Genomic DNA, 17199 nt, shown 5'->3' on the forward strand with positions numbered 1-17199 from the left:
TGATTGCATGTTCTTACCACGAAGTTTATAAATCCTTTTTTATTTTTAAATTTCCTTGTTCTTTGGTTCGACGCTCTTAGTTGGCCCTTTTTTATGATCTTAGTTTGCATGTAGCAGCTGCTTCCACTAGTATTAAGCAGCAGCCAATAATAATATGCCATGTATTTACAAACACAGAGAGAGAGAGAGAGAGAGAGAGAGAGAGAGCATGAGAGAATATTGGGTAACTCTATAACGATATGTAGGAGAGAGGAAGATATTTAAAGAATGTATTGCAAAGCTTGAAAGGTAATGATACAAACTGTCTCTATGAATAGTCGACCATATTGTGATCTAACACATTGCTCTGGAAAGCAAGATATCTCATGACACTGCTTTAGTACACGAGGAGGCACTACAAAATTAATTTTGAGGAACTTCTCTACAAGGAGGTAGGTGCCTATGAGATGAAAAACACCAGAAAATACATCTCCCATGATGATTGATTCTTGGAGAACAACTACCTACTCACACTTGATGGATCGGTATATGTGACGAACAAAAAGCAAAGCTGCACGGAAGCCTACAGTTCCAAGCATGAGGAAGAAACCATAGCAGATGCATGCCATGTAACCAAAGAAGAATGATGTTTGCATAAATCCTGACATATCCGAGCGTGCGTAGTAGTAATACAAACAATAGGCATAGATAAATATGCCAGTAGATCCACCGCAGAGGAAAGATCTGTAATCAAACCAACATTTATACATCAATCAAGGAATATTATATTTACATCTTCTGAAGATAAAAATGGCTTACAAATTGATGTCCAAATTTTCATGTTGAAGTGAAATCAAGTACTATATAACACGTGATACTAATACCACACTAATGAGCAACCAAGGCAATCCACAAAATTAATTAATAAAAAGTCCATAAATCCTAAATATCAATTGCCTAGAACATGGCAGCTCTTCTTTCTTTAATTCTGTGCACCCGTTACCTTAGTCTAGCTTTCTTAATCCTAAACCTACAAAATCCATATATCCCACTTCTCGGAATTTTCAAGACCATTTCTCCATCAGTCACGAATACTTGACGTCAATATAATTGCAGGTCATATCAACAAAAGCAGTTAATCAAGAGACAGTAACGGCAAGCATAGGAATAAAAAACATAATAACTTGCATAAAACCCCTAACAAAAAATTAAGATGCACGGAACCTGCTTACCTCCACCACCACTCATGGTCCTCAGCAGCAAGTTGGAAATATGTCAATGCCACAGTAATGAAAGCAGTGACTATCAGAAGAATGATAAACACAATAAACAAGATGCTGTAAATAGTGTAAATCCTGTGACCCCACACACTGGCAAAAATGTAGTACAGTTCAATGTATATAGCACTGAAAGGCAGAAAACCAGCCATTGCCATTTGAGGGATTGTTGCCCGGTACCAAGGTAAAGGTGGAATCTCTCTGGGATATTTAGTCGTGCGAACAGGAGCTTGGAACTCAGCTTTGCTGTTCTTCCCGGCAATCCCTCCTAACACTAGCAAAGGTGATGTTACAAGTGTCCAAATCAGAACTATAACCACAATTGTGCCAAAGGGAAGCGCGGCAGTGGCCGTATAAGCAATTGCAACAGTATTCAAAAAGCAGAATGTAAGGAACAGAGGTCCACAGAAGAGGCATCCCGTCAACAATAGATTCCTAACCTGCCATACCAGGAAGTTCAATCTTCAATTCATATAATATCAACTTTAGTCAATGATTCCAAAACCCTAGCAGGGGAATTTATCATCACATACCCAGTTTGTTCCCTCTAGCTGGCAATAAAATGAAGTAGCAGTATATCCTGCAATTCCTGATGTGAGTGCATAAATGACAACCAGAGCAGTAAATAGAGCCCCTCGGTTGTATGGATAAAACACGCCAACAAGAGCAAGTATAAAAATGAATATTGTACTGCATGGCATGGAAAAAAACAAGAAATAATGAGAAACTTCGAAAAATGAGAGTTAGTGCTAAACCTATAGCTGGATGAATGAGCACTTACAGGGTAAATAGTTGGGTGCCTGAACCCAGAGCTGCTGCAAACAGAGACTTGTACTTGGGAAATCTAAATACATCTCCATGAATGTATTTCCATCCAGTCTCTTCCTGGTCTTCAGCTGCTTCTTCATCATGGGCATATCTTTTATAGAGAAACAAACAGTAAATTAAAAAATGAGTGAACTGGCAGACAGAAAACAGTGATAAATGACTCTTAAATATGCTTACTTGACAAAATCATTCTTAAGCACTCGCATGAGAATTGTGGCAAGAAACCCGGTCAAGAGGAGAACTGTCACACATGAATTTATAATCGAGAACCAATGGATCTCCAAATGATGCGGCAGCGATGAGGACTGAGAATACTTATCCATCCTCTTATCAAAAGGAGTGGTTGTTTCCTTCCATTTTACAGTATACATGAATTCGACATCAACTTCTTTATCCTCTGTAAGGTCAACCAGTGCGTTTCGATCTGTTTGAACACTGATTTCAATCACACGGTCCTTGTTGTAAGAGATATCAAAATGAATATGCTTATACAGGTAGGTCTTGTATTCACTCGGGTCTTTGCCTTCCTTGTCAACCTTCCCTATGAAACCCCAAATGGGCAAGTCATCATAATACATCTGAAAGTAATAGTCCTTGTTGACAGCAGATCTGAACCGGGCCACTTCTTCCTTTTTGATTGTTCTTTTACAAGCTACTTCTGAATCTTTATGCTTTTGGAACTCTAGTTTGTAAGGGGCACTGACTAAACGATCCCCATTTAATACTTCACCCAGAGCTTCCTTCTTCTCTTTCACCTTATCTGCAATTAAGATCCAAATATTAAGGTAAATGAAAGTCGTCGCAGAAGATGAAGACATATTATGTAAGAAGTAAGAAAGATAAAAACGAATCCGATTGATGCAAACCTGGTGAGCAGAATGGGAGATCAAAATATCGGTAGGTTTCGCTGTAATCACCCAAAAAATACAAAATTAACTAAATTGTAATTGTGAATACCAAATTTCCACCATAGTCAAACTTACATCTAAAATATTAACTAGTTCAGCAGAAATAGAGTTAAGCTTCCAAGAACAGTGCACACGCTATTTCAATGAAAACACTGTTCAATCTCAAAATGCTAGCAAAGCCGCATAATGGGCTATCCCAAATCAAAATTTTAAAAATAGATCCAGCTCTGAATTCAACACAATTGATGTAAGTTCAATTTTCCAGTCACAGTGTCTAAATTATCCCAGCTGAAACAAATCTTGTCGTCTTAGCTGAAAAACTTGTAACTCATGCAAATTTCTGAGTAACCAGACAAATGGGTCTACAAATAAATTCAGATCCAGAACAAATAACAGCGAAATGAACAAACCCAGAAGCTGAATTGAGCTATGAAAGCGTGAAACGTTGAGATCGAGGAGCGAGCAGCGTGAGTCTGGGTTTTACCTGGGGTTGTGGAAGGGGCCCACCTTGTTGGCATACAAAGGGACTAAATCTCCTTCCTTGTACCGATGATCCGACGCGTCTGACCTGACCAGATCCACACCACACAGAATTAGCAAGGCGATGATGACTGGCACTCCCACCGCCATGGTCTTCCCCATTCTCACTCTCTCTCTAATCTCTGCAGAGACAGACAAACACGTTCAATATGTATCTGATTTTGGGTTTGGGCCTCCTTTGGTTTGGTTTATATATTTACTTGGGGCTTAATAAAATATAGAAGTTAAGCTTAATACGCTAATAATTTTTATTAATTATTAGGGGTTAATGTGAAAATTATAATATTAAGCCAAAACGGGGAGCAGCGGGTGACGGAGACGGAGTGCCTCACCACATCCTAAGATGTTTGATGCCTCACCGACGCTTTGGTGCCTACCTTATGCCGTAGGGTGCGTCTAACGCTTCTCTTTTTTCTTTTTTTTTCTATTTTTCCTGTTTTTTTTTTTTTATGCGAATATTTTTCCTTTCTTTCTTTATGTCTACGTGTTAGAGGGTAAGAGATCTGGTGGTTTGATGGTCAACGCCTTGGGACGATTCCCGGCCTCCTTCCTATTCGGATCTGAATTTCCCACTTGGGTCGACGACACGTAGCACTGTGGGTCCTGGTCTACTCCTAGTGGGTCCACGTCCTTGAAGTTTAATTATTTTCAGATTTTCCAGCCTTTGAATTGAATGTTGTGATTCATATAATGATATTCCATTGTGAATTTCTTTTTTTGTTTCATGGTAGATGACAATCAGTGCAGTCAAAATTCACAAATGTTGGCTTACTTGATAGTTGGTGGTAAGTTGGTATCAATGTAGTAAATTGCAATTACTAAGCAACAATAACGTGCTACAAACTTACAAACGCATATGAATGTAGGTTGTGTTTTATGAATCTCATTTAACATTCAACGTATACTTGTCATTTCCGATCAAAAAAAAATTGTATAAAAGCCCAAAACGTCACTATTCCAGCACTGCACACTACTCCTTTATTTTATTGTCAGAAAATAACCGCTTGGTAGAAAAATTTGAAATTTTGATACAATCAAGCTAAGTAACTCACGAACGTCCTCCAACTAGATTTATTCCAAAATTCATCCATTTGATTATGTTTTGCTCCAGAGGAAGTCGAAAGTCCTATATTGGAAATATAATTCAAAGTATCAAAATTCTTCCAAAATATTAACCAAAATATACTAAGAATGGGGTTAAATATATAATATAAAATATACCCATCACCCTCCATTATTTCCCTTCATCACAATCCTCTCTCTCTCTCTCTCTCTCTCTCTCTCTCTCTCTCTCTCTCTCTCTCTCTCTCTCTCTCTCTCATTTGCAAAGGTACATGTACACATATCACTCATTTTCGAAATTAATTTCCTCAATTATTTAAAATTGATTTTATTTGAGGGATACCCTTGTAGGGCCCACTCCACATTGTCTTTCACTAATCCAAATCGTCTATTTTTTGGATAATCATTCAAAGATCATCTATACAAAAAATCACTTCAATCAAATATCATTTGACCACTGAATTGAGTTATTGAAATTTTAGTACTTTCTTGAAATACCTTGTTTATTGATTTTGTAGGACACAATTGGATGTCAAAACGGTTTCTGATTTGTCTAGTTTTTTGAAAGGATGATCTATGAATGTATACTTAAAAAATAAATAATTTGGATAATTGAAAAAAAATTAGTAGAATGACCTTAAAGGGTGTCCCTCAAATAATATCCCTTAAATAAAATAGAAGGAGACTATATATATATAATGTAATGTTACAGGCAGATCAGGAGCTACGACGTAAGCTTAGCGGACGGCTACAACTTGCCCGTGATGGTGGAGCCGAACGGCGGGTCGGGTACTTGTTTGTTGACTGATAGGATCAAGTTCCTATCAACTAGTGAATTTGGACAGAAAAGGAAAATAGGGAAAGTGATCTCTTGGAGGGGATCAAACCTCCAAAGCATAAAGCTCTATTTCTTTTACTTAGCATATAATCACCATACGTGCAAGCGCCAGAGGCTGATGAGGAAGTCCACAGGTTGCTTGTAAAGTACACGTTCACTATTACAGACACAATCATCCACAATCGACGATACAGATACGGTTTTCGTTAATTTATTTTCCCTTTACTAGTCTCCCAAGCTAGTTTTTGAACGATTGCAATCGGTATAAGTTAGTGTACGAATCAAGTATCAAAGAAAGAGCTTTTTGAGATTGAGGCAATGCCATTCTTCAACTTGATTGTAATTTCAGTAAAAAAGAAAGTGTTTGCTTTATCTTTGAATCCATCTATCTACGTAATTTCAGTAAAAAAGAAAGTGTTTGCAATTTCTGTCTCAACCTCTTCAACATAATCTTCCTCCTCAACTGCGAGATCAGGGTCGAGGTTTAGGATAGACTTCACTGAACTGTAGAAGCGGGAGGCACAATCCTTGGGGTCTGGAAAATTGGAAACACTCTCCAAGAGTGCAAAATCGTAAATAAGCCGTGCTGTCAGCTTTACACTCTCATCCTGAAGAGCAAGCGAATAATCGAATGAGATAAACTGGATTCACCAACAATTCAACAAATGGATTTTCTAAGACTTGCTTTTAGACTCAACCATAAGAGTAGGCATAGGCCTTGGCTTCTTTCAATTGCTTAACAGACTTGTGATAGCAATGCGCCTATTTATTCATCTAAACCACCTAAATGAAGAACCATTTTGATTTCATAACTAGGACAAAGATCAGATCCCCAAATGAGAAACAATCAGAAATGAACAATTTTAACTAATGACAGAGAAATCCAACTTACAATGGTCAAGATTTCTTAAAAATATTTTGCAAGCAGGACCCACCAGTCATTTATAAATGTTGGAGACCATTTAAAAAGTGAACAAGATCATGAATGCACAAAGACCATATGCACATATACCTTAAGTCTGCGAAAACCTTCATATATGTCACATTTCTGTAAGTGCAGGGGAAGAAGTCTAGAACATACCTCAGTGTTCTTTACTACTCTCTCCTGGAGCTCCCTGATGATTGGATGCCTTGGGTTAATCACAAGTGTCCTCTTGCCACGCATGCATGCTTGCTTGCTAGCATCTGATAAAGTCTGAGACTGCACGATCTTCTCCATGTTTGCACTCCAACCAAAATTTGATGTCACAGCCACACAAGGTGTGTCAGCCAATCGGATGGACAGCTTCACATCATCCACATCATAAATGGCAAGAGCACTCTTCCACCATTTAGTGAGTTCCTTGACTTCATAGGCCACCAAGTATTTCATCAGAGATACATCAACAGGATCTGTGAAGAAAATAACCTGCAGCAATAGATATAAAAAGGTAAATAGAGAGACAAAAAAAGGCCTTACTCATGACTCAAATAGAACAAGTAGGAAAGTAACAAAAAACTCTATTTAAACAAGTGCAAGGATTGAATCTCTTTTATATATACCTCATAATTTTCCTTCTTAAGCCACTCAATGAATGGATATTTTTCCAATTGTTCCTTGCTGGCTCCAGTAATGTAATATACATCCTTCTGCCCAGATTTCATCCTTGAAATGTACTGATCTAGTGAAGTCAATTTTCCATCTGACTTGGTGCTGCCAGAGAGTTCAAAGTTCGTTATTCAACCCCATAAAGGCAGTATAAGGACGTTTAGTGCTGCCAATAAAAAACATAAATAGTACAATAAAATATGTTTACCTCTCAAATCTTAGGAGTTTTGCCAAACGATTCCTGTTAGCCGCGTCTTCAATGATACCGAGTTTAATGGACTTGCCAAATTCATTCCAGAATCTAGTATATTGGCCTCTCTTCCAATCATCATCACTGGATTTTTCAACCTCTGTTTTCACATCAAAATTCAACACAAAGCAAAAGTGAACAATTAATGCAAACTTAGTAACTCTTCCCCCTTTACTAACTTTTACAAAAACAGCAAAACATGAAGCTCCAGTTGTTGGTTTTCAAGGGATGGTATTAATGCAAGTTTAACTGGGCTGCAGTAAACATGACATTAATGTACCATATAACAACTCGTACGCTCCGATTGAATACTTCCAGAATAGCACAAGGAAACTGCTTGCAAATATTAACAAGAAGCAATAATATGCGCACCATACCTTTCTTGTCTTTGTCATTGGACTCATCAGGATCTTCCTCAGCAAGTTTACGGATCATATCAAGGGCTTTCCGGATGAGCTTCTTCTTAATTGTCTTCAAAATGCTGTGTTGTTGAAGCATTTCTTGTGATACATTGAGTGGCAAGGTGTCAGAATCGACAAGACCCTGATCATCTGATCATCAATGTAAAAACCAGTTTTGGAAAGCATGTAAAAACCAATCTCATAAACCTATTTACAAGAACTTAAACATATCCTGCATTACCTTCAAAAAGTTCAGATACTTTGGCAAAAGCTCATCAAATTCATTTGATACGAAAACCCTTCTGACATACAACTTCAAGTTGGATTTATTGGCATCAGAGTAGCTCTCATATAGATCATGAGGAGCCTTAGGAGGCACAAACAGGACAGCCTTGAATTCTACGTCACCTTCAGCTGTAAAGTGGCTCCATGATAAAGGCTTCTCATCACCGGAATCCTGTTGAACAGTGTAAAATGTGCACTTGATGAATCCACAGAATATGAAAGGTGATTTAGTTCCCAAAAAAATTATACAAGGTCATGCAACCATCATATAAGAACATTACCTTGGCAAGAGAGTGATAGAATTTGGTGTACTCTTCATCAGTCACTTCCTTTGGATTGCACAACCATATAGGTTTAACATCATTTTGAAGCTCCCACTCATAAGTAGTTTCTTTGCTTGCCAAGAGGTGAATGGGGAAGTTGATAAATTCAAGATATTTCTTCACCAATTCCTGCCAAAAACAAAAAACAAAACAAAACAATCATCAAATTATAATGGCACCATATAACAAAAACAACAATGCATCCAAGTAACAGAGATGAGGATGTTACTAGTTATAATAGGCATAAATAAAAAGGGAGTAATTGTTTGTACCAGCCAGCACCAAGGAAAATGGGGAACCAACATAAGTAAAAATTGAAATGAAATAGAATGGGGAACCACTTACTTTTAGTTTGCTCTCTTCCAAATACTCCCCTGATTCTTCTCTAAGGTGCAATCTAATTTCAGTACCACGTCCTAGTGGTTCATTATATGTATCCTCAGAAACTACAAATGACCCATCAGCCTTTGACTCCCAAACATGCCTGAAACACAAGAAATTTATATTATCATCATATAACAGTTAAAGTGCGCCCTACCAAAACTGTTAGCATAACCAAATTAATGAAACAGTAACACATATTTTAAACACTTACTGTTTGTCATGATTGTGTTTGCTAATGACTTCCACCTTATCTGCAACGAGGTACACAGAGTAGAACCCAACTCCACATTGCCCAATAAGATTGAGATCACCACTTGTCTGCATCTTCTCCAAAAAGGCTGCAAAGTAAATACGAATTTAAATCGGTATAAACCAACACATAATTTCACTGGACATTTTCAGACTCAATTTATAAAAGCAATACATACCTGAAGTTCCAGATTTTGCTATGGTTCCCAAGTTCTTGATTAAGTCCTCCTTTGTCATGCCTATACCCCTGTCACGTACGGAGAGGATTCTCTTCTCCTTGTCTAATTTAATCTGCACATTTTTTTTTTAAAATGCGACAAAGTTCAATAACATATCATGATTGGCGTGCTTCATAAAGTCAAAGCAAAGCAAGAAACACCCACTAACCAGAATCTCGAGTTTAGTGTTTTCGCCTTCACCCAAAATCTCCTTGTCTGTGAGGGCAATGAATTTAATCTGGTAGAGCGCCTAAAATTGGGAAAAAATTTCCGTTAGTATCGAAACAATGATAGAACATTGTGTCATAAATTAGTGTCAATCAAAGGTTTACATCAGAAGCATTGGAGATCAGCTCCCAGAGGAAAATGTCTTTGTTGCTATAGGGAGAGTGGATAATAATATCCATGAGCCGAGACACCTCTGCCTGGAACTGAAACTGCTCCGTGTTGCTGTGGAGTGATCTCTCTGAGATTGACTCTGCCGCCCTACAGTGACGGTAAGTAATACAATCTATTCAGAAACTGTTAAAAAGAGGCTTCAAATTCATAAAACTCAGATATTGATAAATAAAAAAACTCATCCAAATCGAAAAAGAAATACAATTAATAAGTTCTTTATCTTCAAATCCAATCGAACAAACAAAATTAATAAGTTGAATAAACTATTTCAAGTGGCCAACAGAAAACCATTTAAAACAAAGATGGAAGGAGAGAGAGAAAGAAAAGCAAACCTGGGATTACAGATCGGTAAGTTGAATTAGGGAGTGTTGGAATTGCTTTAAACCAAGGCTACAGATGTGCTCAGCGATGTGCACAGCAGTAGTTCAACCAAAGCCTACAGACTTGCGTGCAAATCCAAACTTTGTGCAGTAGGGTTTGCTTTTTAAGTTTACGTGGGTTTTAATTTTTAAGGGCATTTGTGTCTATTTAGGTGAGTTTTTAGCTATATTTGAAAGATTTTATAAAAATAGACATTTTTTAAAGTGGGGGGTAAATTTTGGCTATTTTTGATAAAAACTCTACCACAAGTCTAATCAATACAATTGAAAAAGAAAAAGAAAAGGAAGAGCTTTGCTAGAACTACAAGCTTTGCTACTTCTCGTCTCTTTTAAGATTTTGCCAGAGAGTAATATAAAGTAGAAATATTTAGTCATATACCCATTCTTAGCACTAATATTATAGATATACCCTACACCATTTAATTTCTATAAACAAACCCAAAAAAAATCCAAAAAATGACAATTGTACTTATTGAATTTCATTCTGATTATTAAATTACTTTGATGCCCTATTGAGTGTTTTGGTCTTTTTTATGAGGTTTTTGGGTTTGGTTTGGTTTAAGAAATCAATGGTAGTTTTATAATTTAAAAGAAGTTAAAAGCTTTTTTGTTATGTTGTAAATGGGTTTTTGGTGTGTTTTTAAAGTTCATTTCATATATAGTTTTTTTTATAATTTGGGCTCCTATATTGGGTATAATAGTGAATCTCCCTATAAAGTATGTCCTTCTGGCCAGATTTCATCCTTGAAATGTACTGATCTAGTGAAATCAATTTTCCGTCTAACTTGATGCTGCTAAAGAGTTCAAAGTTAGTCGTTCAACCCCATGAACATGACTATAAGGACGTTTAGTGCTGCAAATAAAACTAAACATAAAAAGTACCATAAAATATGTTTACCTCTCAAATCCTAGGAGTTTTGCCAAACGATTCATGTTAGCCGCATCTTCAATGATACCAAGTTTAATGGACTTGCCGAATTCATTCCAGAATCTAGTATATTGGCCTATCTTCTCATCATTATCACTAGATTTCTCAACCTATGTCTGTTTTCGCATCTGTTGAGGCCCAAAAAATCCACGGTTCGGCCCAAATAAATTCTCGGCCCAATTCAATACCTTACCGAGGAGAAGCCCGATTAGGGCACGCGAAAGTTCGTCATACGCACTTGCACACATGCCACGCCAAGCAAATAAGCAACACGTCGCGCTACAAGCTTAAGTGGGCCCAAGCCACTCAAATGCCCGGGGCTTGCTTGAGTGGGTTGTGGTATGGATGGTAACAAGTTATCATGGGGCCCATTGATGGGTAGAGAAATGGAAGTCTCGGGTCACTTGGGGGCCTCGGGACTCAAGCCCATTTTCTTAGGCCCAAACATGGGTAAGCACAAGAAAGGAGATGGACTATTGCCTCAACCAAAATAAGCCCATTGACCCAATTAGAATAAACTAGCCAAAATAAGCCCATTGATCCAATTAGAACAAACTAACCAAAAAGCCCAACCTTTGACAAAGCCATCCCATCCATTGGATAGATCTTGTGGTTGTCCCAAAAGCCAATATAATTAGGATAAAACCAGCTCAAGCCCTGGCACTCAGTTTGGAGACAAAACCACAAAGGAACGTTGGAAATCTACACGTGAGTGGCTGCTGGGAGCAAGTTCCAAGCAAGAAATATTCAAGGAACCAAGGAGTATTAGCCTGCGAGCTGCCAGAAGCACCCTTTAGACCAGCATGTATATCCACTTCCTTTCCCTCATCAGATCTAGCCATGGAATGGGAAATGAAAGAAGAAGAAAAATAGCTGAAAATGGGAGTCTCCCACTGAAGCTGCTGCAGGAAATGGAGGCCTTGAGCTCCCAAAATCCCTAATTTCGTGCAAATAGATAGAGGCAATTTCACTGAGATAGGAAAGTCAAAGGAGGAGAGGAGAAAGGAAGGAAAAGCTTGGCCAAATTGGAAAGAAACCATTAGGGTTTCTTGGGAAAGGATAGTTTCCCGCAGCTATAAAATGGGGCCTCTCCTACCCAACAAACACAACCCACAACCTTCAGAGAGCAAGCTTTCTCTCTTGCAAACCCAGCAAATTTTCGTGCTTTGCTAGCCCATTTCCCCCATCTCCCCTGCTTTGGCAGATTGCTACAGCTCTGACAGAGTCACTGTCAAGCTGCCGGAAGCTACGAAAATCACCTAAAACTCTCCTCCTTAGAACCTCTCCTCTCTTCCATTAGAACCTCTAACCTTCATAGGAACCCACAAACTTTCTCTTTCCCAAAGTGCTAAACCCATGGTAATTTTGCTCTCATGCCACATGCCCCTCATGCCAAGCCCAAAAGTTCATCTGTGAGTGTGAAGAAATTATCTGTAACTTGCTGTTGTTTTTGTTGGAGAAGATAACCAAAATACTTCCTAAGGCTTTGCTGCCCTTTCAAAGCATTTTGGGGATTAATTTTCGAACTCAAACAAAGGGGATAACTTCATCAGCCCAGCCCACTTGCTGCCGGAAGAAAAAAAGCCCCTACAGCATCAAAATCCAACACAAAGCAAAAGTGAACAATAATACAAACTTAGTAACTCTCCCCCGTGCAAGCATCACTAACTTTACCCATCAGGGCATTACATAAGGGTTCATTTGTTAGAAATGTGCCCTAAGAGCCAATACATTTGATGTAATCTCCTTAGAATACATTTCGTATATGATAAATAAAGGGCAATATTATTTTGTTATCTTTTATGTCGTGTAAAGAAACAAAAGTCCAGGGTGTACTAAATAAGAGATAAAGTAATCTAAAGAAGTTTAGATTCGGGAGACCTTTAATCTCTAACTGTAGTATCCCAAAATGTTCCTAATCATAAGGTTATCAAATGGGCATTGATAAACCGTCAAGATTGGCACATACTATGTATGCTCAATGATGAGGATGGTTGGTCTCAAACCATTTGTGTAGTTGACACTAATACAAGTATGTGGGTGCTCATTAGTGAATGAGTACACTGAACGCGATCAACCGGAGTTCTCGTATGGAGTATTTATCTATATGTCAAACGAGAACTCATAGTTGCAATAATGCAAATTAGTCCTTAGACCTGAGGCATCATGGTTGTCTTGTGATGCGTTATTGATCTTTGATAGCTCACAAAGGCAAGTCGTAAAAGATTTTCCTTATGTGTTATTGGGATCTCTTAATTCATCATAGAGGCATGTGAATGTACAATAAGGAATCTCTACCTTGATAAAGAAAGGAGAATGTTTCAAGATATGATTCAGTGAATCTTCGGCCGAAGTACTTGAACATGATTTAGAAAGTGGTTTTTAATTGTGTTCTATTGAATCATATGAGTTTAATCATATTAGGGGTTTGACATTATCAATCCGTACCCTTACAATATGATTGGAAACATTGTATAAGAGAAGGACCGTATTGCATTGCAATTCCAACTGAATAGGTTCTTCATCTATTCTAATTAGCTTGGGTAGCCATGATATATTGCTAGATGTCACTCTTGGCTTGTGGAAGTCCTAGGACTGATTGTGATCAATCCAAAATAAAGGAAGAATTAAAAAGGGGTTTTAATTCCAGTTGGTTAGAAAGAGTTCTAATGTTTTCCCACTGCCTTGCTAAATTAGAACCTAATGGATCGCACACCTTAAATGGTTAACTTTGAGTAATACAAATGAGAATGAGGAAATCAATTTGATTGATTTGATGTGGATGATTTACTACGTGTAAAAATATATTTGGGCCTCGATAATAGTTAGAGGGAAGCCCAAATGGTTGGGTATCAAGCCCAAGGGCTTAAGACACCTAAATATTATGGTTTAAGTGTCATAAGGCCCAATTTTGGAAGCCCAATGGGGTTTGGCCGAAAATGGTTAAGTGCATGTGTATGAGAATTGTTTCCATAAGCTCATTTTACACACAAACACAATCCAACATCAACCAAATAGGTTTGGGAGATCAAAGAGAGATAGTTGTGAGTTTTCAAGAGTGAAACACAATCATCTTTCAAAGGGGTTTAGATTGAAACCAATCTTGAGGATCTTGCACTAGCATCCTTGTATTCTCAAGATACTTCTTCTCATCTCAAGGTTCCATTGGTGTGGAGACTTAGAGGCCATATACTTTTGTGGCTCACAAGGAGGAGAAAGATCAAGAGGAGATCAACAAAGGAAAATCATCAAGAGAAGACCAAAACACAACTTGGTTCATATAATTGCTTCAAGGGTAATTAGATCTTATCCTTTCTCTTGAATTTTCATTTATGAAAAACATATCAATGTTCATGGCTTAAGATACTTGGAAGAAGTTTTGTTTTTGAATTTAAACAACCACCATATTCTTCCGCTGCGATTAATTTGATTAAATGCATGTTTAATATTCAAATGAACTTCTTAAAAATGTTTTAAAACCAACATCATTTGCTTGAGCAAGGAGCTTTCAACTTCTTAAAAACCATTTCTATTTGTCTTTTTAACTTTTTACGAAAGAAAAACTAGAGTGATGAAGAAATCAAACACAAGATACCTTCAAGTCTATGTGGGAAGATGAATTTTGGCAACCAATCAGAAGGTGACACATGGAAAAATGAATATTCTTTAAGTTAAATAATTGTGCTCATTAAATTATATTCAATTAGTCAATTATCCTGATTTAAGATAGATTTATCTCCTTAAATCAAGGATCCAATTTCCACAAAATCTTATTGATATTATCCTGTCATCTTATTTATGAAAAATAATAATTCCCATAAATAGGGAATTATTCTCCAAAAACCCACCAAAGATAGAGACTCTATATAACATGTATTCATATTTTATATGTAATATATTACTTTCATAATATCCTGGGTTAGAATGGTATCATATATGGGTGGAAATTCCCTATACAACTCGAAACCCGCACGATAAAAATTTGGGTCATTTTTTGGTCAACCCACTAACCCGCTAAAAATACCTATGTAACTCACAAACCTGCCAAAATACCTATGTAACCGGATCAACCAGCCAACTCATTTCTTTGTTTCTTTTTATCTTTCTTCATTTATCTTTTTTTTTTTCTTTTTTTTTTCTTTTTTTTCATTCTCAATCTTCATACATAGAGAAAGACAAAATGTAAACAATATTTTATATATAAAATATAAAAAGTTAAAATAATAATAATAATAATTAATTCTTGATTAAATTATCAAAATGCATTTTTTAATTTTTTTTTAAATGACCTTGTGAATTTGTGATGTGGATCTTTGTTTTTTTATATTTATTTATTATTTTTCTTTAGTAATTTACACATGTATCTTTGTGCATTATAACCAATTCTCACATTATTGTGATCATACAAAAATTCTTTGAATTATCATCTCTTTCTCTACTCTTTTTTTGTCTACATTTTTACCTCGCTAGTTACTAGTTGCTACTACTTAGTGGGTCAACTTGATACATGACTCGAAACCTGCACGGAAAATTAGCGGATCAACTTGACACGACACATTTATTAAACGAGTTGGGTTTGAGTTGAGCATTCTTGACACGTATATAATCCCGACATGACATGAACCCGACACGACCCATCTTCGCCACATTAGGTTTATCCTTTTTCCTGACACAACCCAAAATGACCACATTGGGTTTATCATGTCCAAAATTATCCTACCAAAGAAAAAAAGATGGAGATGAAGCCATGAAGGTGCAGTATAGATATGTTATATGACTTAAACTTAACTGATGTACTTATATATATATTTTTGTTATGTTTGGTTTGGATTAATTACCTTCCTAAACCACAACGAGGCTATAATGAAAGGTAAAAGTGTGGACTTATAATGAGTGCTTCTTTAATAACCATATGATATATTGTAGAGGTATTATTGGACCGTTGGATTGATACCCCTCATTATAAGCTCACACTTTTAACCTTCATTATAAAAGCTCCCCTTGAACCAACCAACCATGGACTTTTTTAAGGAACTCAAACCGATTCACATATGAAGTCCAACCCACCTCTCTATTCTCTGGGTGCTAAATAGATATTTGGTTTTCTCCAAAGAAAGACAAATGCGTTCCAAAAAGAAAATGGGCCCACATTTTTTCCAAAGATAAAATTGTGTCAATAGTGGAGGGCCCAATTTTGTCTGAAGGGAAACTGAGAAACCCAATGTAGTTTTTCTCAGACTTAAAAAGCCCAATGTGGCTTTTATATGACAAAACTAAACCGCCACGTCGAGTAATCAAACATGTACATTCCAACTAGCATTTCGTCTAGTGATAATTGTCTCTATTTAGTTTTTTTTTATAATTATATTCAATTCACGTGGATCCTATGTATCTTTAAGGTTTTTTTTTTTTTAAAAAAAAAAAAACTTCAATGATATAATTAAAGACATCAAACATCTAAAGTATCAATCCCAAGAGGGCAACAAACTAACATGCTAAAAGCAAAACTAATGCGGACAAAAGCAGCAGTAAAACAACTAGCCCACATCATCACAATAACCATAAGCCCAAACAAAGCCCACAAACCCAACAACCCTAAAACAACCCATGAACCTAAACGAACCCTACCACCATCACTTGAAGAAGCGTCGTCCTGGCCACACCTACCACCGCATCTGTAATAGATATGGGGAAAAAAAATATGATTTCCAGCAATCTACATGAGAATAAGAGTGAACAAATAAACAAAAACAACAACCTTGCCAAAGAACAATTGGACGATTTGCAACAACCTCCGTTAAAGACGATATAGAATCAAATATAGAGAACATGAGCGGCGTTAGGGAGCAAGTTTTGGGAGAATGATTTGATTGAGACCATAGACTAAAAAGGGTGATGGGGAACTTCAGTCTAAGCATGGCTGAGAAGAAATCACCACAATAGGCTTTTTATTCAAAACGCCCTAGTGGACTTATTCACTAATCTAAAAGAAAAAGACAAGAATAGATGAGGGGGAGGAAGGGTAGTGATGCTTCTTTCTCCTCCCCTCTCTATGAAGTTTTCCTTTAGGATTCACAGATGGAGAGAACGGCTAGAGTTTCGTATAATAGCTGTGGTATATATTTAAAAGACAATTTGGCTTTCAAATAGCTATATTCAATTAAAAGACAATTACCAATTTGGGCTAAGAAAGCAATTTTTCCTATTCAAGTAAATTGTAATAAATGATCCCTACTCACTTGTTAGGATGTTAGCGAAAAAAGAAATATAGTTACTTGTTAAGCTATTAGAACAAAAAAAAAAAAAAACACTAATTATTTACTAGGTTGTTCAAACGAAAGGTGTAAGTTAGATTAGGACTC

General features: G+C 36.9%; 2 protein-coding genes across 2 annotated transcripts; both read right to left on the minus strand.

The window, feature by feature from the left end:
- Positions 1–240: 240 nt before the first annotated feature.
- Positions 241–3703, minus strand: LOC110747080 (transmembrane 9 superfamily member 3). The gene is made up of 7 exons (XM_021947289.2): positions 3477–3703; positions 2951–2991; positions 2262–2844; positions 2038–2175; positions 1790–1946; positions 1212–1696; positions 241–723 (listed from the first exon to the last, which is right to left on the minus strand). Exons 1-7 carry the CDS (start codon positions 3632–3634, stop codon positions 504–506), a joined length of 1782 nt encoding a protein of 593 aa, XP_021802981.2. The 5' UTR covers positions 3635–3703; the 3' UTR covers positions 241–503.
- A 2017-nt stretch (positions 3704–5720) lies between these two features.
- LOC110747063 (endoplasmin homolog) lies at positions 5721–10015 on the minus strand. Its single transcript, XM_088253856.1, has 13 exons — positions 9862–10015; positions 9463–9616; positions 9300–9380; positions 9092–9203; positions 8875–9001; positions 8625–8763; positions 8238–8408; positions 7913–8128; positions 7648–7813; positions 7229–7370; positions 6975–7125; positions 6514–6840; positions 5721–6040 (listed from the first exon to the last, which is right to left on the minus strand). Exons 2-13 carry the CDS (start codon positions 9535–9537, stop codon positions 5822–5824), a joined length of 1926 nt encoding a protein of 641 aa, XP_088109982.1. The 5' UTR covers positions 9538–9616; positions 9862–10015; the 3' UTR covers positions 5721–5821.
- Positions 10016–17199: the final 7184 nt, after the last annotated feature.

Source organism: Prunus avium, chromosome 5 (assembly GCF_965620075.1).
Source record: "Prunus avium chromosome 5, drPruAviu1.hap1.1, whole genome shotgun sequence".
Classification (NCBI taxonomy): domain Eukaryota; kingdom Viridiplantae; phylum Streptophyta; class Magnoliopsida; order Rosales; family Rosaceae; genus Prunus; species Prunus avium.